This window comes from Harmonia axyridis, chromosome 7 (genome assembly GCF_914767665.1).
Source record: "Harmonia axyridis chromosome 7, icHarAxyr1.1, whole genome shotgun sequence".
NCBI classification, from domain to species: Eukaryota; Metazoa; Arthropoda; class Insecta; order Coleoptera; family Coccinellidae; genus Harmonia; species Harmonia axyridis.
The window spans coordinates 9,848,302-9,874,186 of record NC_059507.1 but is presented as its reverse complement, the minus strand read 5'-3'; the positions used below and the strand labels follow the sequence as shown (position 1 = coordinate 9,874,186).

At 35.9% G+C, this 25,885-nt stretch overlaps 1 protein-coding gene across 2 annotated transcripts in view; it reads right to left on the bottom strand.

Moving 5' to 3' along the window:
- Positions 1–25,369, bottom strand: part of LOC123683895 (lachesin-like) — a 94,028-nt gene extending 68,659 nt beyond the window's left edge. Inside the window, exons 1-2 of one of the 2 annotated variants that reach the window (XM_045622903.1) lie at positions 25,297–25,369; positions 7,348–7,422 (exon numbers count right to left, since the gene is read on the bottom strand). In XM_045622903.1, coding sequence (XP_045478859.1) covers positions 7,348–7,422; positions 25,297–25,363 — 142 coding nt within the window. In that variant the 5' untranslated portion in view covers positions 25,364–25,369. Of the gene's footprint in view, positions 1–7,347; positions 7,423–21,302; positions 21,442–25,296 lie in introns of those variants that run through there. The other variant, XM_045622904.1, reaches the window with a different exon arrangement.
- Positions 25,370–25,885: the final 516 nt, after the last annotated feature.

Sequence of the window (25,885 nt, the reverse complement as noted above, 5' to 3'; positions counted from 1 at the left end):
AAAATGTCCATTCGAAATATATGCCCTTAGAAATTGTTTTGAATTGTGAGGAATCATATTATTTTTATTATTGTTCCTCTATTTTCTCAATCCCTTTTCACAGAGAGAAATAATATTGATTGAATCAGTATTTTGTAGACTACTAACGAATACGAAAGGTTTTTCAATAAGAGTTTTTAGTTTTATACAGAAAAAAAGTATATTTTAGGATACATAAATGAATGTTTATTTCATTGTAAAGAGATAGGTATGCCATTAATGATGAAAAATGATATCAGCCAAATGGACACAACATCTACTGTTGCAGCACCATATGAAGGGTGTTTTTTTAGAGCTATAGAACTTTAAATTGCAATAAAACAACGATGGATTATTCGATTGACATGAATTTTATTTATCCGCAAGATAATCTTGTGGCATAACATTTCAAATATGATTTTTGGCATATGACCGCCACGGCTGGCTCAAATGTAGTCCAATCTGGACGTCCAATTTTCGATGTTTTTATCCAACATTATGTGGCCGTATATCGGCAATAACACGGCGAATGTTGTCTTCCAAATGGTCAAGGATTTGTGGCTTATCCGCATAGACCAATGACTTTACATATCCCCCAGAAAGTAGTCTAGCGGTAATCAATCACAAGATCTTGGAGGCCAATTCACAGGTCCAAAACGTGAAATTAAGCGGTCACCAAACGTGTCTTTCAATAAATTGATTGTGGCACGAGCTGTGTGACATGTTGCGCCGTCTTGTTGGAACCACAGCTCCTGCACATCATGGTTGCTCAATTCAGGAATGAAAAAAGTAGTAATCATGGCTCTATACCGATCACCATTGACTGTAACGTTCTGGCCATCATCGTTTTTGAAGAAGTACGGACCAATGATTCCACCAGCCCATAAAGCGCACCAAACAGTCAGTTTTTCTGGATGTAACGGTGTTTCGACATATACTTGAGGATAAGCTTCACTCCAAATTCGGCAGTTTTGTTTGTTGACGTAGCCATTCAACCAGAAGTGCGCTTCATCTCTAAACAAAATAAAATGGACGTAGTACGCGATACGTATTCCGCACAGAACCATTATTTTCGAAATGAAATTGCACTATTTGCAAGCGTTGTTCATGCGTGAGTCTATTCATGTTGAATTGCCAAACCAAACTGAGAATAAATCACTTGACAGCTTGAACAGTAATGCCAACTCAAAGTTATATACCTCGAAAAAAAAACACCCGTTACATTTCATTGAATTTCCCATGAAGAATTTGCACATTGCGTCTGTTCTCTATAAATTCACGAATTCCATTTGTAAGCTCTTGAATCGACTATAGAGCATTTTCTTTTACGCGGCCTCAAAAGAAATAGTCAAAAGGTGTTAAATCGTAAGATCTCGGTGGCCAATTGTGATTACCTCTTCGAGAAATAACACGAATGGAAAGTTTTCTTCCAGAATTACGATTGTTTTGTTTTAGTCTAATTCCCAAGATCGACAAACTTGGCTTTTCGTGAACATTACAGGCTACAGCAGCAAAATTCTGAGTTGTTCTTGAACGACGCACACCAATAACTAGTCCCAACAACTCAAATTTTTCCATCAGTTTCACTATTGCCGGCCAAGAAGGTGCTTCACGACGACTCATAAGAGCATAAAAGCATTGTTGAAGCATGAAGCATTCCATTTTCATTAAAAGCGTCATTTTTACTTGTCAAATATCAAAAATATGGCAGGTCAAAAATCACACCTGCTCAAATAGTGGGGAAATGAAACCTCATATTGAATAATTTTCCAATGAAATTGCAATTTTACGATCCCTACTTAATTCTACAGATGTCATTAGTGTCATCAGTGAGACGAACGTGATAGTTTGAGGATATTCCGGCTCAAAATCCGAAAAATAAGGGGTCCAAGACTTTCTACGTTGTGTATTTTATGTAGCGTAAAAGAATAGAACCAATTGATAATGACTCAATGTTCATAAATAGATTTTTCTCTAATTCTGTGGTTATTCCGTTCATTCTTCCACATCTTGTAGTACAAAATCGTGCGAGAATATATCAGAAACGCACAGTTTTCATGGTTATATTTTATTATTCTATGTTGGTACTCCGAACTTTCCGCCATGGCTTTATCTGTCAATTCATCAATTTGCCTTAAAGAAATCAGTTCTGCCAACCAACATTTTTCAATGCAAAAATCACTAAATTATATTTATGGAAATATTTCATTAATTTCAATGAAAATGCAATGAATTAGAGAAAATAATGTATAATACTCGTACAGAAGGCTCATTCTACCACTCGTTCATTCCAAAACTCGCCACTTCGTGTCTCGTTTTTGAATTTTGAACTCGTGGAAGAATATCAATGCCTTCTGCACTTGTATTATAAATAACTATTCTGCACTGGTAACCCGATCAAATTCACATCTATATCACCCAGTGTATTCATTCCTATAGAGACCGCAGAGTTACTGAGTAAGCTATAATTCGAAGGTGATTTGATTTGGAATTGAATTTCCAAATTTCTTTTCGAAGTATCAGACGAAATTCAATTATTTCTGCTACACCGAGTTCATTTATTTCTCCGGCTCTTCAAAAGAAGACATCAAGAACAAGTTTGAATGTTGGTTATGACGTGGACTTTCTTGATTACAAATATTCAGAGTTCTGAACAATTGGATTTATCGAAATGAGCTGATGTTGATTGTTTTTTGGAAGATGAAGGAGGAACCAAATCTTCTCAAGTATGTTTTGTGATGTAAGTTATTCATTCAGTTTGGGTTAATACCTTCAGAGAACTCTCCTTTTTACCCTTCTGTAATTCAGAATACATTTTCTAGAATATGAATTTAAGATCCAAGTAGTTGGAGGAAGGACAGAACAAAGTTAGGCTTCGTGGTCTTCTCAACAAGTTTTCAAGGCCATGTTTTATTAATGAGACAATGTATAGCTCATAGGGTAGAGAGCTTTTTTCAAGAATATCTAAGAGGTGAGGCAGCTGATTTATGACTTGTTTGCTTCAGAGTCCAAAATTGTATGCTAGGATCATTTGATACTTAAACTGGCTTATAAGATCAATTATTTCATTTTTTATAAGAATATAAGTGAATTGAATATTTTATTATAATGATTGAGTTTTTTACCGTGAGCTTTCATTTCAATTGAAAGTTATGTTACATACACCTGGCACTATTACATAGAAAAATAGACCTCTGCAAATGCTATATTGATAAATTGGCAGGAATTCTGAGTAAACAAAGTGACTTTTATAGTTATGTTCTCTTTTTCAGGTACCTGTTAAACAGATCAACTATTGAAAACTATTTATATTCTACAGTTCTTCTGCAAAATTACTTGGCCAGATCAAAAAATGTAGAAGCAGCCTTCACTTCACTCTTTACTGACCGAACATCTGTTGAGAGAATGAAAAAATGAAAGAACTGACGTGAAATTAAGAACTTTTGCAATTCGTCTGGGTCTTTTAGTCGATTCTTCCTCCAAATAATAAAAAAATATCCTTTTAACGATATTCTTTCGTAGTTCTGATCAAAAAAGTTGTTTTTTCCCTGTAAAAATGTCCTCCTTTTTTTTTGAACAAGATAATCACAAATTGACATTAGTCTCGTGGATAAATCCAGAAAATTAAGATTTATAGTTATGTTTGGAGATTGGCTGTCTCCTTAAAGATCAGTGATGAGTGTTGTTCGGCAGGGGTCTGTCATTGGTCCTCTGTTGTATCCGACTTACCATCTGTGTTGACGCCGATGAAATAAAGTTTTACAAAAGGTCAGCCCGCCATGAGTCTCTTCAGGGTGATCTGGATTTGTTGGTGAGGTAGTGTTCTGACTAATTGCTTCCACGGAATCCGTTCAAGTGTAGTGTCCTTCATTTCTGTTACTACAAAATGGTGAATGCGCAGGTTTCCTATATTAATCTCGAAATCATTTAGGATTCTCAAAAAAAGTGGGATATTAGAGATGAAAAATCCCATTTAAATGAAGAATGCTGCAATTTTGGCAGAGATTTGTCTTTATCAGACTGCTCCTGCTTTGGAACTCTCACAATATCTCAATTAATAATCTCGAATCATTACACTTGACTTGACCTTACGACGAATTTATAGTAAAAAAAATGATATCCTTGGATTTTTCTATGTTAGTATTTTGGCGACTTCACTATTATCTGCCATGATCTGCGAAAGTTATGGATGATATATGATAGGATTGTAGTTGCTTTTTCATCGAATATGTTGCCGAAAAAATTGCCTCGAATCCCGTTCATAACGGTCGCTTTCAGAACATGTAAATCCCATTAACGTTGTTTCCGTACACAATTCGAATAATTTATCGGACCTACAAAAAGGCACTTCTGACCTCTTTTTTTGGGCATAACAGAAATGAGAAAAGCAATAGTTGGTGGCATAAATTAAGACCCTTTCGATCAGTGACGGATTAGGGCAGCTGGGAGCCCGGGTAAACTCAAAGGAGTTGTGAAATGTGTCATCTCATATCAGGTTTTTGATTTCCACCAAAGGGATCGCTTCAGTGAACTGCGTATAGGTTTTTGCTACTCCTCTGTTCTTCGGGGCTCAAAGCGCGTTCTCCCTCAACCTATCCGGCGATCCGCCACTGCTTTCAATATGACACGACGATGAGCGTCGAAGAGAAAAGCCCGAAGTTCACATAATCTTTTCATAATGTCTTAAAATCGATGGGTTAAAACTCGGAAACGAAAATTGAATAATGGCAGGGGCCGCACTAACAAACGCTGAGTCAGAGCTGCCAAATGTCGCGGCGAGATAATCGTTGCTGACTGATGACTGCCAGTGCATTGATTTAAGCCATTATCCATTAGCGGAGCCGTCAGAAAGACCATCGTTCGAGTCCGTCGTTCGGGGAGCGTACTCCCGGGCTTTGCCCGCAGCCGTTTCAGCGATCCTTTTGAACTCCTCATTTCTTGTGGACTGGCGGCAAGGATTATTCCGGTCTGAATTGTTATTGCTTGATATGGGCACCGCTGAAAGAAAAAATCTATCTTTTTTTCAAAGACATAATGCTTTTTTATGACCGCGAGCACCCAAAAACAGAAATCAACTCGAAGGGATTCGCAGCCTTCACAATTTTTGATATTTATATCTCTTTATCCACGAGTGCTACGTATGTTATACACTAGCCAGCAGAAAAAACGGATCACTTGATTGTTACTGTGAAATTTCTGAAATGGAAGGTAAAAGAGAATTGCCAAATAGTTATTTATTTGCAAGTGCAAAAAGTGAATGTTTATTGCACTCGACGTGAAATTGTCCGACGAGGCCGTTAGGCCGAGTTGGACAACACGTCGAGTACAATAAACAATTTTTTCTACGTCCATGCAAAAAGCAAAAAATGATTTATTGTTATCATGAGGTGTGGTCATAGTACAGACAGTTTGCTCTATGGAGGTTACAAATCGGATCAGTTTTGATTAAGGAGTTATTCTCGGGAAGGCATTGTTTGTTTATCTCTGGCTGCTAACATTAATAAAAAATAATATAAAATATGAAACTGTTTAAAACGTATTGCCAATCTCACAGCATATCTGATAAATATGTAGTGGGTTTGAACGTTTATGTTTGTCATGATGACAGATGAGTGCAATAAATAACTTCTTTTTCCACTAAATATAGTTCAATAAAGTTTTGCTTTTTGCATGAATGTAGAAAAAAAAATAAGGATACTTTTTATTCGATTTCTATTGAAATAATAAGTATGCAACTTTGCTTCCGAAGTTTTGCAATAGATAGCTGTAGCGGTATGTGGTAGTCGAAATAAATAGATCGTAGATGTCATACAATAAGCTTAGGTATTCGTAAACATAAAGCCATAGAAATATTAGTCGATTTGTGTCGATGTATGAGAACTGACGTAAAATTGAGAAAATTATTATAATTATCTCTATGGATGAGCAGCTACCTATATCTTGAATTTGAATCAAATATTCCGAATTCCATGCTTCTGAAAATACCTAGGAAATGATTTTGAAATGAAAATGCTTTGTCCTGAGAGTAATATCTCTGAAGTATTTTGTTCAATGCCTCTTGAATTCTTAATAAAAATTCCCATCCCAATTATTTAGTCAAGGAAAATATCATTTTTTGATGAAAATATGTGCAGCTATCCCAAGGTTCTGTGAAGACATGAAAAAATATAGTAACTAATCGATGTCAAATTCCTCAATTTGAGAGAATGACTATCAAGGAATCTCATAGAATGGGATTGTGAAATATTTATCGAATAGAAGGAAATGAGTTTAAGTTAATGAAGGAAGTGAATGTTTTCTAGACGTCTAATGATTCATGCAAGTATGAAATAAAATTTAGAAATTTTCTGATTATAAAGGAAAGTTACATATTCTATCGATTTTCTATCGACCTGAAATGCAAGGTATTCAATTATTTCTCCGTGACAATTTGAAAATATAAGAGTGAATGAATAGTCCTTACATCAATGCTAAAAATTTATAGCTTATCATTCTCGATAGAATAAGTCGAATTTTTTGGAGGATATATCCGATCTTCTGGAAATGATGCAAATGGGAAATATCTGCAATACTTCCTATAGGAATATCTGCTTTAGAATTATTGCTGCAATGGTTCGGATTCAGAGTAGGCGATTGCTGAAAACTTGAATAAGGGACGAAAGCTTTCATAAGGCGAAGAATGTGGATGAGTTCATGCTGTACGTATAAAAGCTTCTTTCCATGTAGTTATAGGTATCGACGCAAATTCAGCCTATTCGAATATTAAAATTTGGGTGCTTCTTTAGCCATTTATTCCTATTTTTTTATTACATCAATGGTGGACGCCATAAAATTTTGCTCAATCAAATCAAGTTCATTTTTGACACTACAATCAAAGAACTTTGATTAATGAACAAATTAAAAAATAAGTTGTTTCCATGAATATAAGAATTTTTATACAATTAACAAATTTCAAATAACTATCAGACAGGCTCAAAGGTTTAGTAAGGTTGTTGTATTCCTTCATACTTGAATAAACAGGAGATCTTCTGCTCAGTTCAGAATTTACATTCTTGAGAAGGAATCCCTATTTTTGGTGTTGTGTTGATGCAATACTCCAGATTTCTCCAATAGTAAATCATTTTGGATGAGAGCATTATTCATTTTGTATATTAATTTGTACTACTTAAAAATGAGTATTTTGTCGAATTATAAGTTTTAAGTTTATTGAAGCAGAAAAATATAACGAAAAACAGTTTCTGAAATACAATTAATTCGTAAGGTACGCATCAATAAACAAATTGCAATTTTATCAAATATTGTTGATTCAAGATAATAAAATGAACTCACCTGAAAAAAACGATCCCAGTACCAAGAACTCGAATAGCCAAGCAGTATATAGCATATTTCCATGAAAATACGGCTCTGTAAAAAAAATATTTTCAATTTAAATTTTTTTTCATTGATCATTTGAACTTAATTACAAATTTGTGAAGAGGGTGATAAATAGCAGCAATGATGCTCCAGAACTCACCTATTTTTCAAGTCATATAATGATAAGAAGATAATAAAGATAGGTACGAAAAGAAGTCTCAAATATTTTATTGATCATATTGTATTAAAGAGTATTTCGAACACCTCTTGGGGGTGTCAAATCTGCCAATCTATTCAAGTTTAACGAATATTTCAATTTTGCAGTGAATTTCATTCAGTTAAATCATAGTCATACCTTGAAAATATTCATGATGAAAGAGGAGTGTAATCGATTTTCATGACTCTTTCCAACTACATAACTTGGAATAACCAATAATATGGTTTACCTTATCATGTGTGAAATAACTTTCAAATTACATACATATATTCAGCTTATTATTCAAACACGAGATCAAAGTTTTCCCTCGTGTGAAACGCGAATCATTTGGTTATAAACACGTTTTCGTCAGTATTAACATCTTCGGTCGAATTGACGGTCCCTTGGATTCAGTCAGTGGTAATAATGATGTAAAACTATCTATCAACGATACGTTGTTCTTTCTATTCCACCTCCTGACAAATGTTTTTATTGTATTCACTTATAGCCTTTTTAATGCTGAAGACCTTGCCAAAAATATGGCCTTATGTGGGCTTGAAATAGACCAATTAAAGCAGCGGTCCAACAACGGAAGTGGAACTATATAAAAACCCTTTGGAGAAACACTCCTGGTCTTGCTCAGGTAGAGAAATTTGTGGTGATTTCACTGACCTATACCAGGAAGCTTCTGAAGTTACCACGCGCTGAGCTTCGGTTAATGGTGAGACTGCTGACAGGATACTGTCGGTGCAAATACCTTTTGTTCCGCATGGGCAAGTCGGCAGATGAGATCTGCAGACTCTGTGGAAAGGATACAGATACAGCCATACACATAGTGTACAAATGTCCGGGGATGACTGGCCAAAGAACCACTCACATGGGAAAGTCAGTTCTGGATACTCACCAAGTAATAGCCAAGGCTCCTAAGTAGGAAGTCGGTTTCGTTAACCGTATCGACAGCCTCCCTGGGTTTGTATGAATAGGTAGCGTCAAGAATAAAAGATCAACTTGTTCGCTGTTCACGGAAGGCTAAGAGAGCCGCAAAGACTCCGATTCAGAGAATAATAATAATATCGCGAGATGAGAATAGTATTGACATAAAAACATAGAAGGCCAACCAGTAGGAGCTGAAGCATCCAGGAAAAAACCCAATCTGTTGGACATCGAATTAGAGTGAATCTGGCATAATTTTGGGATATCTTTTTCCCGATATTCCTAAATGCCACACTGAGGAACAAATAGGTGTCTTCACTGAAAATTGATGTTGCCGAAGAGGGTGAAAATTCAAATGTTGCACTCTATTTTTCACATCCTTGAATTAGCCAATTTTGATCCAGAAGGAATCAGAAAAACGATAATAATATAACAAAAATCCAATAAGTCAATAAATCTTGGTCACTTTGCTTTATTCAAGTAGATATACACAACCATGCCGTGCATGATCAGCCACTTGGAGCCAACGTGGAAACACGCCTTTAGAGGGCATTGAAGTGATCATCCGTCAAAAGACGAGGATCGTGTTGAAATGAAAACAGAAGGCCTACCAGTAGGAGCCTCAACATTCAAGGAAAAACCCAATTTGTTGGTCATTGAATAAAATGATACCTACATATTTTTGGGATATCTTGTTAGAGGGAGAGTGGCACGGGTAGCCGCTAACGACAATCCGCGATGCGGCCATTTGCTATTAGCCGAGAGATGCATGGATAATTTATATCTGAGGAGCAATGAAGTAAGAACGATGGCCGGCTACTGAGCAGAGCGGCAACAGTCTGCGATGCCAACCTAATGAGATTTTCGCTCTCAAAATTGCACCAGCTGCTTGTTTCCCATTCCGGCAGCTCTCGAATTCCACCATCGCGCGGTGTTATTGTAGGCGAGCATAGCAATCGAAATCTGAATAAGAAAATTTCATAGTCTTCTTCGCGGTACCGACCGAACAGATAACGGTAACTCGGTCTTGTCACACTTTGATGATTTATGGAAGGACGCTGTGAATTTTTCTCCCCTTTCTATTATTCCTTGTCGCCTGATGGAAGTTCGTTCCGTGGGGCGGGGATCCATCTGAAGAAATGCTGTCGACAAGGACTCAGCCAACCCGTTACAGCTCTGGCAAAAAACATAATTAGTTACTTCTGGCATGAAGCTAGTCATAATGGTGGTGTGTAGGTCTATCAATGTCATCTGGTATCGTTCTTGAATAATTAATATTATAGTGTTCCTTTTTTTTATTACGAACTTGTTCTAGAGGAACATCTACTGTTGTAAGTGATAGGATTTGACCCACTAATGAAGAAGGTCAAAATTATTCTAGTCCGGCTGTCGTCTTCACAATAACTAATTGTATCAGAAAGTTAAAAAGATAACCTCGAGGTTCCAAAACTCAGTTGAGTCTGTTCTGGTTTTCGAGTAAGATGCATATATTCCGTCCAAGAAACTGGATTCGACATATGGAGCTATTCTATCAATTAGGTTCAAACCTCTTGCCAAAACCCTCGGATGTGATGCCAACTATATTCTTTTTCGGAGTACATTTTGAAACAGTCACTGATGACCTTCTCAGTGCAATGAACTTCATAAATCGCTTGGACAAAAAGGCCTTCATATGGTATACCGTTGAATCAAAATCAGAAACAGGCACAGATATTGGGGTATATGGTCCTAAAACGAGGATGTCTAGGTCCCTGGGAAGTGAGCCTTCTATCTTGCAAACGGAGACACTAGCTTTCTATACTTGTGCCCAAGATTGTCTCCAAAAAAACCTCAAAGGGGCGCGTATTTACATCACTACGATCCAGGCCAAGCTGAGATCCCTGGAGTCATATAGCCAGGGGTCTCTACTGACATGGGAGTGCCTTAATACCATCAAGCAACTGGCCAGAGGGTATATAGTAACACTTCTAGGGATACCGGGGCATTGAAGGAAATGAAAAAGCCAATGAACTTGCAGAAAGGGCATCAAGGTTAACATCTGTTGGTCTTGAGCTCTTCTGAGGGCTTCAAAAAGACCAATATAAGACAGTGGTTCAACAATGAGAGTAGGAGAAAAAGACACCCTCTGGAGAAACACCCCGGGTCTTGCTTTGGCAAAAAAATTTGTTGTGCTTTCACCGACCTATACCAGGAAGCTTCAGAAGTTACCACGAGCTGAGCTTCTGGTAATGGTGAATTGTTGACAGGACACTATCGGTGCAAACACCTTTTGTACCGCATGGGTAAGCCAGCAGATGAGATCTGCTGGCTTTTTGGAAAGGATGGCCTCAGAACCACTCACATGGAAAGTCAATTCTTGATCCTCACGAAGTAATAGCCAAGGCTCCAAAGGATGTCGTCGGTTTCGTTAACCGTATCGACGGTCTTCCGGGGTTTGCATGAATAGGTAGGGAAGAACAAAAGATCAAATTGGTCGCAGTTTCCGGAAGGCTAACAGAGCCGCAACGACCCTGATTCAGTGAATAATAATAAGATGCATAAAATCAAACTCTTGAAGAATCATAAAAAATCCACCGTCTCCAAGTAATTTCAGTCTCAACACAGACGTTTATTGCTAAAACTTAACAAATATGTAGGTATATAAAATAATATTCTATAATTATCCTTGACATAGTTCTCAATAGTTGTCTCTTTATTTCTTATTAGCTATTAATTACTTTATTTTTCTGGATTTACACTTCATTATTATGAAAACCTACTGCTTATTAATTTGAGATTGGTCTATTTTCAATCGACAGTAGTAGAACGTAATATAAGACTGAATTGCTTGATATAATTTGGATATGGTTCTTTCTGATGAATAATCATTGTTAATCTAGAATCTGAAATGTACCTATAAAGGGTTCATTATTTCTGAAGGATAAAGCAAGAGAATGGCCGACTCTTTCACTTCCCTTTCAGGAAAAGTTTTTATGGGGTATTTTGTTTTTACAGCATTTCCATTCTTTTCAGGGAGGCTTTTGAATGAAACTTCATCTCAAGGGATGTCAAACGAAGGTAGCAGGGGTTGCTCGGAATATATCGTGAAATAACAAAGTTCTCGCACAGGTGTGAATACAGCTAAATCCAATGAGCTGGATCAGGTTTTTCGGTCTGTTTGGAGGGAGCTAGCTTATTTAGTGATACATTTCAGGTATTATGCTTATCGATATAAGTTATCAGGAATTTTACCACATCAAATTTTAGTTAAGTACACTGCTCAACAATTGATAGGGATCGCTTACTTGTTCTAAATTTATTTCTGAAATATTCGCTCCAAGATTATAAATTTAGTCAGATATCAGAGTATTTTCAGTTGATAATATGGTTCACTTGAGAAAAGAATGAAAAAATGGAAAGTTGGAGAGAAAAAAAGACTTTATTAGGAACACTCAAAATTCTGTGTTTGAATAACATAAAAATTTTATGAGGAAACCAGAAGAAAGCTCGTCTCAAGCATTCTACCCTACGAGGCATACTTTCGATCAAACGATTTATAAAATTTTGGGGCAAATTCGTCCAAATATCCCGTAAAGCGTTAGAAAGGTCCTCCAGGTTATTGATCGGTTGTTCTAAGGTTGACAATTGTCTAGACATCTCAGACCAGACATGTTCGATGCAATTCATGTCTGGAGAGCGAGCTGGCCAGTCCATCCTATCAAAAGCATGAGTTTCTAGCGCTTCATTAACCAGACGAATACGGTGTGGACGGGCATTATCGTCAATTAAAATGAAATTCTCGCCCACAGCAGCCACAAGCGGAACAATTATGGGTTCAATAATCATATCGTGATATCTCCGGCTGGTCATGGTGGTGTTCTGCAGAACAACCAACTCTGTGCGTTGATTCAAACAAATGCCTCCCCATACACATATAGAACCTCCGCCAAAAGCTGTTGAGGATACCATAAACTGTTCTGCATACCTTCGACCTCTTTCCCTCCAAGCAAGAATACGTCCATCGGAGTTGACCAAACGAAATCTAGACTCATCCGTAAATAAACATCGGCTCCAATCTTCAAGTGTCCAATTGCGGTGCTCCTCAGCCCATTGCCGTCGATGAACCCGGTGTTCCCTATTCAAACGGGGATAGTAATAGTAGTAATAGTAATAGTAATATATATTAACGTCATCAATGAATTACATGACATGTCAATCAGAACTTTTTACAATTATGTAAATACTTATGAATATAATATGTATATATAAATTCTCGCTACAATGCAATAATCTGCGATAAAAAATACAAACACAAATTTGGTACGATATACATAATTAACTATGATAAAAAAAATATAAACACAAATTTGGCACTATACATAATCTAAAACAATGCAAGTACTAACGAATCAGTCAAGGAACTCATGTAAAAAATATATAGTGTTCTGCAGCAACAAACTCTTTACTCGTTTATGAAATTGCAATTTTCCCAGGCTCTTCACTTCATCTGGAAGCTTGTTGTAGAATTTGAGTCCCCAGAAATTTGGACCAAGTTCCTCCTTCCTCATTCTTAGACGGGGTAATGTATATTTATGTTTCTCTCGAGTATTGTAGGTGTGATAATACGAGTGCTTTGTGTACTTCTCCTTGTTTGCGTGAATATAATCTACACAAGCCAATATGAACACGGAGGTTATGGTAAGTATGCCTTCTTTTTTAAAAGTTTCCCTGCAGCTCTCTGTGCTTCGCATATCATACAAGGTTCTCAAAGCTTTCTTCTGTTTCAGGAGGACTCTTTCGGCATGACTACTGTGTCCCCAATGTTGTACCCTCCTACGTGCTCTCAAACCACGAACATGTAGTCGTCGTCTTACAGTCTGGTTCGAAATTAGAACTCCTGTTGCAACTCTCAGTGATCTATTGAGCCGCGACGCCAGGTAAGTGGGATTTCTCCTAGCATTGAGGATCAAAAGACGATCTTGGGCAGCTGTTGTACTGCGCTGCCGACCTCCCCCATGAACATAAGCTACTGAGTCGTTTGGGATGAACCTGTTCCAAGCCCGACTCACAACACTTTGCGAAACATTCAACCGCCGGGACACTTCTTGCAGGGACAAACCTTCCTGTATCCACCGTATGATTTGGTCCAGTTGCACAGGAGCCAAACGTCTTCTCGCATGACTGATATTGTTCTCATTTCTTCAATTATTGTCACCTTATGTGTTTGAACGAGAGAAAAAAACAGATTACCACATTGCTTTTCACTCCACCTGTAACAGCCTACAGATAATAATCGATTTTGTGAACAAGAGCCGATGAAGTGAGGAAGACTTTGATATAATCAACTCAAAACATCTTACTTTTTCCTTAGAGAACATATAATGTGCAGATATTCACGAGATAACTTGAAAAAAATACAAATGAAGAGAAGTTCATAAGTGATCCCTAGCAATTGTTGATCAGTGTATTTGTTATGGAATATCGTTAAAACGTCACATTTTACGTGAGCTCTTTTCCCTCTTGATTGATATATATTGGTGCCAATTTCATGATTTCTCTAATACGTAATCCAAAATTTGGCTACAATGAATGTAATAATAAATCAAAAAAATTAATTTGGGAAGCACTGACGTGAAGTCGGGATCCTTTGGACGCTTGCGAAAATCTACAGATTCCTAGTCAATTTTTTTTCACATGAAACAACGCTTTACATGACTCCTTCAAAGATCTGTTTCCGCTACGCTTCTGAATTCCATGAAATTATATCTCACATATTCACTTCTATTCGGTCTAGTAAAATCCCAACACACACTCATAAAGTTCCTTTATTCTTCTGCATAACGTAACAACCTTATAACATTTTGTATTGTTACATCGAAAGTTCCTCTAGAACATCCCACGCTTTCTCATCGTAATACCATTCCAAGTTCCCAAGGCAGCAGGTAATGTAGAATTTTGATAATTAGGGAAGGTTTGCTGCAGAAAATAATGTACCTACATGGTCTCCATGTTAACAGCGAATCTTATTCAACAAAGTAACAAAGGTAGATGTGGTTTTTTTAATTCAGCTCAACTTCTTTGGTATGTTGTTAGAGAACTTGTTCGAATAATAAAACTGAATATCCATTGTTCTGCAATGATGATTTCAAAGCGCTGGTTGAGATCAATTGAAGAAAGTTATTGGAATTTGTCATTGTGATCTTTGAAGGTTAATGTCTATAACGAAAGAGTGATAGTGAAAGTAACGGGTGTGCCATCTAAGGTTTGAATTTTGCAGTGGTTTTTCTTCAATCCAAACATGAAGAAATTTACTTGAAGACAATTGTTTGGTTAATTTAAGAAGTGGGGTGGTCACAAAATAAAACCGGTTTTCTTTCTCGTCCAGTGCGTATGTACCTGCACCTGAAAACATTGCTGCTTGGTTTTTGGTTTGATGAAATCATTAGGCCATTTGTATTTTCCAGAATTCAAGAAGAAGGCTTGCAATGCAAATTTTAAATAGTCCACCCTGTAGAACCCAGAGTTAGTGGTGCTGCGTTGTCTCATTTTACACAGAGAGAACAAAATAAAATTTATCCCTTTTAATTATCAGGAGATGATGCTGAATAAATCCATATCAACTTCCAATACATTTTTGAATGACCCTAATTATGTTCCACAAGATATATTTGACTCAAATAAAGCTGTCAATGATTAGAATGATGTGTGATCAACCAGATCCTCTGTTACTTTCCTATTGTACGCTTCTAAATGGTGATCTCACCCCCTGAACAAAATAGGCATTCCTACTCTGTCTTGCCTTAGGAAATAAAACTGAATAAGAGGGGAAAACAGTAAATAGGGGTTTACATTTCAGGATTTGCGTTGCGGATGTCAACACTATCCATGTCACCAAGTAATAGAATGCCGAACTAATATTCAACTCGCAGTGTGAGGATGAAACTTGTCATTCCCAAATGCCTTTCAACGAGCTAACAGAAGTCGAAGAAGGGATATGTTTGTTTGCATATGCAGCTATCTTCAGATCTGGATACGTAATTGGAAAAATCCTGTTCTTCAAGACAAAACTACCTCCTATGTATATGAGGGTTTTCGAATGCATACGACCTTTTTGCTTTCGAGTCTACCGAAGGTATTGCAAGCATTGTGCTCTCTTTTCATGCAACAAAATTATGAAATCCGATTTCAAAGGTGCCACTCGAAAAATGCATTTCAAACCATTCTTAACGACTATGCTACCGTGTCTGTCGGTCTATGTGTCTGCACATCTTGCAAGAGCCCCAAGATCTACAATATTCATTCAATTCGATGGAGAAATAAGAATGATTATTCAGTTGAGGCGGCAGGTAGTCCTTTACAAAATTCATATTTTCTAGTTATATTCTCGGTATTCCATATCTCGCGTTATATTTGTTTGATGTTATAAAAATAACTTTGGATAGAGTATAGAGTAGAGAGTGGTTTTATGAAAAATTTTAGCTATTCTAGATTCATGCGCAACATGAAATCCTTAAGACGTTCTACTTATACAATTTTGATTATTTTTGATATTGAGGGCTAAAGAAGTGGATCAATTGTGGCACACCTATTGACAGAGTTTTTTCAGTTCATTTTAATTCTAGCCATATCAATTCGATTCATTGAAGGTGTTGATCACAAAAATTCTATCGGACACATCTCTTTGAGGAATGAACAGCAGTGGTTCCGATCAGGATGCAACATTTGTCATCAGATACGAGTAAATAACCGATGAATCCCTAGAATAGACCACCTTTCATTTTCTTCAGTTCAGAGGCCTAGAAAAGGCATTCGAAAATGTAATAAATCTTCTCCACGATAAACAGATACCTCACATTGTTAAAATGATTGAAAATATTTACGAAGCCAACAAGATTCAAGTTGAGATAAACGTCGAACTAACCAAGGAAGATGTAAACAATGGCATTCGACAAGGTGACTCCCTCAGACCTTTATTATTCAATCATGATGGATAAGCTAACGAAACAGGTGGTTGAACTAGAGGGTATAAATTGGGAAATAGAGAAATTCGAATACTGTGCTTAGCCGGTGATGTAGTATCAATAGTGGAATGCGTCCTGGAAGTGAGCAAGTCTAACGAAAATGCGTGTAAATCGTGTAGAATAATAAATCAATAAATATTGCTATTATATTTTTTTTTTGGAAAATCAAAAATGTCAACTAATTTTATGTCAAATATGTGTCAATTGTTATTTCGTTGCTATGGTGATAATCAACTGCATTTATAAAAATCATAACCGCAAAAATTTTCAGATTTTCAGAAGGTATATGGTGTTTTTTTTCGATGTATATAACTTTAAGTTGGCATTACTATTCAAGATGGCGACCGATTTAACAGCTGTCAAATGATTTATTCTCAGTTTGTTTTGGCAATTTATCATGAATAGACTCACGCCTGAACAACGCTTGCAAATAGTGCAATTTCATTTCGAAAATAATGGTTCTGTGCGGAATACGTATCGCGCACTACGTCCATTAGCGATGAAGCGCACTTCTGGTTGAATGGCTACGTCAACAAACAAAACTGCCGCATTTGGAGTGAAGCTAATCCTCAAGTGTATGTCGAAACACCGTTACATCCAGAAAAACTGACTGTTTGGTGCGCTTGATGGGATGGTGGAATCATTGGTCCGTACTTCTTCAAAAACGATGATGGCCAGAACGTTACAGTCATGATTACTAACTTTTTCATTCCTGACCATGATGTCCAGGAGCTGTTGTTTCAACAAGACGGCACAACATGTCTCACAGCTCGTGCCACAATCGATTTATTGAAAGACACGTTTGGTGACCGCCTAATTTCACGTTTTGGACCTGTGAATTGGCCTCCAAGATCTTGTGATTTAACACCGCTAGACTACTTTCTGTGGGACTATGTAAAGTCATTGGTCTATGCGAATAAGCCACAAACCCTTGACCATTTGGAAGACAACATTCGCCGTGTTATTGCCGATATACGGCCACAAAAGTCATCAAAAATTGGAAGTCCAGATTGGACTCCATCTGAGCCAGCCGTGACGGTCATATGCCAAAAATCATATTTAAAATGTAATGCCAAAAGATTATCTTGCGGATATATAAAATTCATGTCAATCGAATAATCCATCGTTGTTTCATTGCAATTTAAAGTTTTATAGCTCTAAAAAAAACACCCTCTATATCGATGAAATGTTACTGAATGAAATATTCTTCATTGCCTACTCCTAGCTCTAGGACATCTCTAAATCGTTTTTTCGATCACATAACTTTGGGAGAGGTCAATCATCGTTGGATGACCGCTCTTAACAAAGCGTTGGAAAATACCAGGTATTCGCTGTATTGAATATTGTATGCTATCGTATGGACCCTAAAATTTTGATATGATTGTTTGGAGATGGACTGATATATTCATTTGCGTTCATTTGAAAAGCATCAGTCCAGTCTTGTTACCCGATTTCTATAGGCATTATTCAGTGTCAACATAATAAAATATTTCATACTGACAGAATGGAACAAATTCAATATTATAGGATCCTATCGACCTACCCGTTTATGTTGTGAAAAAATAATCATTCACATCCATAGATTATTGCGAATAGTTATATATGAATTTGAAATAATAACACGATTCATATTTGATTACATTGAACTGAAAGGATGAAACAATAAATTCCTTGAAACCACAATGAACCGAAACAATTCACTCAATCATAGAGTAATAGGTAGATGGAGTATACTCAATTTTTATATGTTCCCATCATGGTAAGAATACGTTGTCGGATTGTGATAAATTTTCAATCCACAATTTTACTATATCATTATGAATGTGTATTATATTGAATGCAATATATTTATATGAGTGATTACCGATTAAATATGCAAATTTGAATATTTGGAATCCGATATTTTTCCTAATTGTCGAATTTGTAATAAGCAGAATTTTAATTATTTTCTATATATACCTGCTGAAATCCAAGGTTTGGCAATTTTTGCTCTCCTAGTGTCATCGGTTGTTTCACATCGTTTGGCGCGCTTTAAGTTTGTTTTCTGAATTTCTGATATATTTAGGTATTTATTTCAATATATTTTGAGTTAATATGAAACGTTGATTCACTATGAGACATAAGAAGTGCGTTCTTTGTGGAGAAACTCGCGAATTGAGTGAAATATCGTAACTGATATGTTTTCATTTCCGCGCGCTTCATGCCAAATTTGATAGTTCATGTTGGGAACAAAATTTTGCTTACTCAAAATGACATATGCTCCCTCTATCTATAAATGATATCAGAGATTAGAGATAAGAGATTAGAAATTAGGACTAGTTTATCATTAAATCTCTTGAAAAAATTTTTTTTACAGCGATCAAGTGTTACGTGACAAAATAGTTTTTTTTTAAGTTTTCCAAGAAAAATAGATTTTTTTCTGCTATATATATTCAAGATATATTTCATCAAGAAGTTTCATAATATCCTAGATAACTAGCTATATCCGTTCAATATGGTGCTCTAATACATTTTGGTTGAAATATGTAGCAATAGAGGCATTATCTAGTATGTGGTGAAGATTTCCTATGGAAAGATTCACATGTCTGTTCTTAGATTTATTGCTTCAACTTGATTGTTGGAAGAGGAATGTTGTATCGGTATAGATATTGAGCTGAAAGCATATCGTTTGTATTCAGAAGAGATCTTACACTGTTCGTTGATAATTTCCAATAATAATATTAGGTGTACAACATTGCTTCCGCCGTTTTGCAGTAGATGGCTGTTGCGGTAAGAAGTAGTCGTAATAAATAGATCGTAGATGTCATACAATAAAATTAGGTGTTTATAGACATAACTCCATCGAAATATTAGACGATTTGTGTCTGAATCATAACGTTATTATAGATTAAACATGTCAGCTTACGAGCCCAATTCTCGTTATTTGCGAGAGGTTTTAATTTTTTGCTTTAATATGAATAAATCTGCGGCTGAGGCTCATCTAATGCTCTCATATACCTATGGTGAGGACACTATTAGTAAAATAAGGTACTGAGAGTGGTTTCAACGCTTCAAGAACGGTGATTTTGACGTCGAAGACCAGCATGCCGGTGGAAGAGAGAAGGTTTTCGTAGTTGCAGAATTGGGGGCATTACTTGACCAAGGCTCGTGTCAAACGCAACATGAATTGGCAGGATCATTTGGAGTAACGCAACAAGCCATTCCAAAACGCCTGCAAGTCATGGAAATTATTCAGACAGAAGAAAATTGGGAACTGTAGGAGTGGAAGCTGAGAGATGTTGAACGTCGTTTGTTTGCTTGTGAATAGCTGCTTGCGAGTCAAAGACGGAAGAGATTTCTGCATCGCATTGTAACTGGAGACGAAAAATGGGTGCAGTACGATAACAATACAGCGTTTTGTGCCATATAAGCAAGGAAAGGATTTTAATTTGACAACAAAAGGGGTGGTCACAGTTGGTCACCGAGATCTTGTGATTTGACCACTCTAGACTTTTTCCTTTGGTGGTCACGTAAAAGATAACATCTAAACTCAAGCTTCTCAATCCATTGAAGACTTTAAAAATGGAATTCGTGAAGTTATCGACTTACATCCGCAAATATGCGATTTGTTGATGGAAGATGCTATCTCTTTAAAATGAAACAATACAAATGAATTATCAATGGAAAACTCTTATTGTAAAACCCTATAAGCGGTGCGCGGTGATTATCAACTATTCTTCAATTCTGTATTTGAATGACAATTTGAGTTGAAATAGGTACCTTGCTTTCACCATCAACTAATTCCCTTGAACAATGGAGCCAAGATATCCAGCAAGTATCTCATCATTTCTTGCTTTGTTCTGCCAATTACGGTGAATATCCGATTTCGGTTTCGATTGAACGATTTCCGGAATTGCATTATTGTTTATTTTGGTATTATAGCGTTTCTTAATGAACCGTTTTAAGCAGTCGATGCGGCTTAAACTGCTTCGCATTTCTCGAAGCTTATTTGAGTTTTTTTTGTCCTAGTATATTCGAGTACAACTCCCTTATAATGACTTCAGAATACAATATTTTTTCTATTATTAATCGTTAATATTACTTTTTTATGAAAAAGTATACAGCACTGTTCCTGATGGAGGAGATATTAAATTGTCGGAATTTTCAAGGCTTACATCGATATTGAAGCAGTTATTTTTCTGGAATGAAGGGTTTTTAGAAACGTAAAATTCAGAGATCAATATTAATTGTTCGGTTTACATGAAATGATTGATGTTTTGCTGAGTGAACTGCAGTTATAGATGAAAATCCTCGTACTCAAATGGGATGTATATGACAGATGGTTTTCAATAGATGCTATCATAGACTGCTGGATTCTGTTTCTTCAATTTTTGACAACAAATTTTTTAAGCAAAATTGTTTGTTGTTCTGAATTTCATTTTCCTGCATGCTCCTGATGAGAATTCACATCAAAATTTTTGGAGTCGTGTATTAAAATGTACAAGACCACCTTTTTAAGAATGTTTATATATATTTACGGAACCCGTAGTCCGATTTTGACTATTAATGTAACGTGGTATTCGAGATCTGAAGTAGCCTGGAAATTTCAAATTTAAGGAATTCGTTGACAACGATGTCGTCAAAAAATCATGAGCCCATAATTAAATAATCATATCATTGAAATAAGAACCCTCCACCATTTGAACTTCTCTGGAATACTATGTTTATTTAAGTAAATGATGATAATTGAATCTCTCAAAGCAAATAGAGAAAATGATGAAAATTGAAATCATCGTTCATGTAAATACAAAATTCCCACTTACGGTTTCAAAGGAATGTTGAATGTAGTACGGAAAAATTAGTTTTCCTAGAAAGAACATCAAATGAAGACTCACTGAACCTCTATGCGAACATTAACGAGAGACGTATTAAGGTTAGTGTAGGGTATCATGGGACTTACATATTCGTTAGGTCATAAAAATATGGAAGCGATAAGAACACTCAGATTAAAATAACATGTGTATGTAGGGAATTTCCTCGATCTGATTGAATTACGCGCGTAGTCAGGTCAATGAATCAGATTGCTTAATACCTATACGGAACTTTGTTAAATTCGCAAACGTATCATCAGTATGATCAATGAATTCATTCCGAATACAGTGAGTTGCAATATTGTGAAATTTATCTAACGACAACCTAGTGAATAAGAACATTGAATGTTGTTTCTTTGTTATTTACAGGTAGGCTTAATATTCTAGATCATCTATGTAAGTGTAAATAGTGTATATAATAATAAAATCTTTGTTATTTACAGAGAAACACAGCTGTTTTTATTCCAACCAGAAAGATACTTAATAACATTATATGTATATAAAACCTATAGAAAGTTGAGTTCAGTTAATATGCAATGAAATATTATATCATTTTAAGTAACGATCAATCAGAAAACTGACAAAAATGTGAGAAAAAAATGATATTTATAAAAGACATATCTCCAACTCTTAATAAATAAAATAAATAATGTCTTCATTTAGAGAAGCAGGATTATAATATGCCTGGCAATCATTACATCTAGAGCGAAGTCTAGCAAGCTATTCAACTCAACCTTATATTTCACGTGGCCCCCTAAGAAAAAAGTCTTACATTGTTAAATGGCAAGATCTTGGAGGCCAATTGTGACAACATCTCATAACAGTAGTTGTATTTCTGTTAGTACGGTTAGCGATTTCTCGAAATGACAACCCCGCCTTCCGTAGGCCAATAATTCGACCTCTTTCAAATTCACTTAGCTGGCGATAAATTCCGCGTACACGTGCTCTAGGCATTCAACAACAACTAAACATCGACTTCGGATCTCGTCGAACAGCTGGTTTGAGGTAAAATTTTACAAATTGCAAAAAACGACTACAATAATATTTAAGTTACAAAAATTGTTTACATGAAAAAACATTCACGATTTTTTTCTCCAAATTCAATACTTTTGCTACACTTTCTATGTTTTACAAAAAAAAAAATAATTCAAACAGCTCCTTCCGGGTGTTACAGTTTCTTTGTCAGTTAGCATATTTTTCATCAATGAATCTAACTTGTTTTTACCAATGATGTAGAAACTGTCTTGATACTGTTTGTAATAAACAAGCAGGACTTGAGTGCACAATCTCAGTGATATGTCAAATGATGTGACTGTTAAGATATCGACCTCACTTACTACTTGTCGGATATTTCATGAAATTTCCGTTCTGCCAGTTCCGTAGATACTGTTACTCTAGATTGGTGAAACTGAGTTCCTTATTAAACCCCAACTCCAAGAGCTCCATCAAGCCTGTCTGGACCCCATCTCGAACACCATCTCTTTTATGAGATAATGGATAGGATAATAATTTTGTGTTATACTTTATCTCGATAATGTTAAAGGTGACAAGATTCATTGAGGCATGATATTGTGGTCTTGTGTATTTTATTCGCTCAGCACTTGGAAATAGACCAGCGTTCGTTTGCACTGAAGAATTGTTTCCTCCGAAATATCATTCACAAAAAGTAACAGATTGGATTTTTTTTAATCGATTCTTGAATTGTGTAGATGCAAATATGTGAATATTAAAAATTTCAGGTTGGTTCAAATTCGGAAGTTTACATTGAAGATTATTTATTATAATAGTAATGAGTTAAGTGACAAGGCGAAGTGTGGCCAACGCTACTACATCTAACTTAATGAGGTTAAATAAAAAAGATCATTCATAAAAACAAAAACAAAATTATATATTCAAATATGCTATTGAAGCAGTTAACTTTAGGTATTTACAGGGTGTTTCTAAATTGAAGGTACAACATAAAAAAGTCCTTCAGATAGCGGTCCACTTAGGCTTTGTTTTAAGATACAGGGTGTTTCTTGTAGTTCTACTCTTTTTGTGAAGATTTTACAGATATATGCAGTAGATAGGCCTTAATTGCATTATTCGAGATCCAATCTAACTCTAAAAAGGTCAAGTGCTCAAAATAGATCTCATTCAATTCAAAATTCGGAATGATGCGTTATCGCTTCCAAAGCCAATCATATTCATGTGCTGATTATATAAATATGATATTCTGTTAGATACGAGGAATCCATTAGTAATAGAATGGACTGTTGTAACGGGAAATGTGGAAATTTTAGAAAGAGTTTAGGAAAATGCAATACTCAAATTGAAACACTCGCACACAGTATCATCAACAGATATAAATGTATTTTGAATTTCATGGAGTGTGGCGGGTTTTCAAAAGGAAAAATATTTGCTATATATTATGCAGATATTTCAACAAAATATTCCTTAATTTTGTAAAAAAAAATTTTTTCTTTTAGAAACATGATTTGCGGCCTCATTCAACTGTTTACGGATATCAGTGTCGTTCCATTAATACTGTTATCCTCAATATTTAGCAGTTGAATTAGGCGCATATCAGTAAAAATGGCAAAAGTTAATTGAAATTTATAATCGAGAACTATGTCAAATACATTTATTATCGACAAAATCTCATGGAGAAATAATAACAGTGAAAACTTGGCGTCAGTAGCTTTTGAGCTCTCGTCATTCATGCGCTGTACTTTATGCCTAAATATGTGGCGTGCGTCACAATGGCGTAATTTTTTTTGGTTAGTTTATCTTTGCATCGAGCTTGAAATTGATATTGTACATCTACATGCATATATTCAATTCTATATTTTGCTTGAATATATAACGTTCTAATTCAAAATTCTTGAACACAACTTTACGATGGTTGAAAGAAGTTTTTTTCAAGTGAAAATTATTTCTTTCTCGAATGCTTTTCATGAATTCTAATAAGCTCTTGAAATTTGTATGATATTGTACTTACTCAGAGGATTTCTAATATTTTCATGTTTTTGTTGAGTTCCAACAAAGCCTTATTGGCGTAGTTTTCGGGTGTATTACGTCTTCAATCGCCTTCAACATGTACGCCAATGAAGTTAGGAGATATTTAGATTCAATTCCTGATTTTACCGACATTTCTTCAACAAAAATGTACAAGGTAGGTATCCTCCTTAAAAGCCCCTAGGACGCTGAGAGCATTTTCGAAAAAAATGAATTCAGTGTTATCGAGACAACAATATTTGGCTTATCATAATAATCAAAATTTTCATGCGGTTTTTTTTGCAACTATCACTTCATCGAGTTATGACTTTCGATTCATCCTGTATAAAGTTGAATATATATGGCGGCCTCGAACCACATGCATGAACGAATGCTCAAAAGCTTCTGATGCCATGTCAGTATTTTTTTCGAATTTAAATATTTACCTAGTTCAGTATTCTGAGTATGAAGAAACGAGAATAATTCACCAACAGAAATAGGATACATAATTTGAATCAATTACCTACGTTAACCTTCTTTTATCCAGTCCAAAATTTTTCCTCACATCTCGATTTAATTGTTGATTTGAAGTGAAAAAAAAAGCTGAGTGTGCTTGGAAATGCGTTTATAGTAAAACTAATTTTCAATAAAAACACTTTCGAAACACCACAAATGACTTCTTGGAAAATTAGAAATTATCTTCACATTCAAATAGCTATTTACATAAAATATTATGTCTCTTGTTATCAGAGGAAATAAAAATGTTTTGATCTCTATGAGAGTTGGTATATCTGATTTTGTTTCATAGATTATTTGTAAAATCATAATTGTATTGAAGAGAGACGCAAGTTAAACTTTACCAAAGTCAGGTAAAATTGCGAAAAACCTGGCAGATAAATCGAATGCCGAATTTTTTTTTCATCGAGCAATCTCCGTTCCCGCAAATCAAATTTGAAGTTCGCAAACTTACTTAGATTGAAGGTCATACACGTAACGGTGCGCGCTGTTGCGTCCAGATATATCCCGAATATCCGCATCCAGTATCGGGGGCGCTGCCACGGAAACTGGATGCTGTTCAAGTTTCCCCTAACAGAAATTTTCCGAAAGCTCAGCGCATGCACAGTTCTTCTTTCATACCACCTCCTTCTATGAATGGCCGTTAATTGCAGAGAAGACGCTCTTGGCTCTCGGACAGTCTGGGAGTTAATCAGATGATACGACAGCAGAGCGTCGCTTGTTATCAGACATCTAACCGCTAATGCTGCTCTTCCTCCCTGGGACCTCTCATCACACGTTCCATGGGCAACACACTAATAGGCGCACTGTTTATTCCGTTTTCCTTTTTGGTTCTCTGATTTCAAACTAGGGATTTGTTTGGCTATACTTTCAGTAACTTGTATGGAGAGGAGCAATAGGTAGTCTTTTGTGATATTCAATTATCATATTAGGTTGGGAAGAAAGTATTTCAATGCTTTACAAAAAGTTTTTAAATCATCCAATTTGAATCGAATATACGCCGTCCTGTTCGAGAACTTATTGCCAACAAGAATCCAACATCA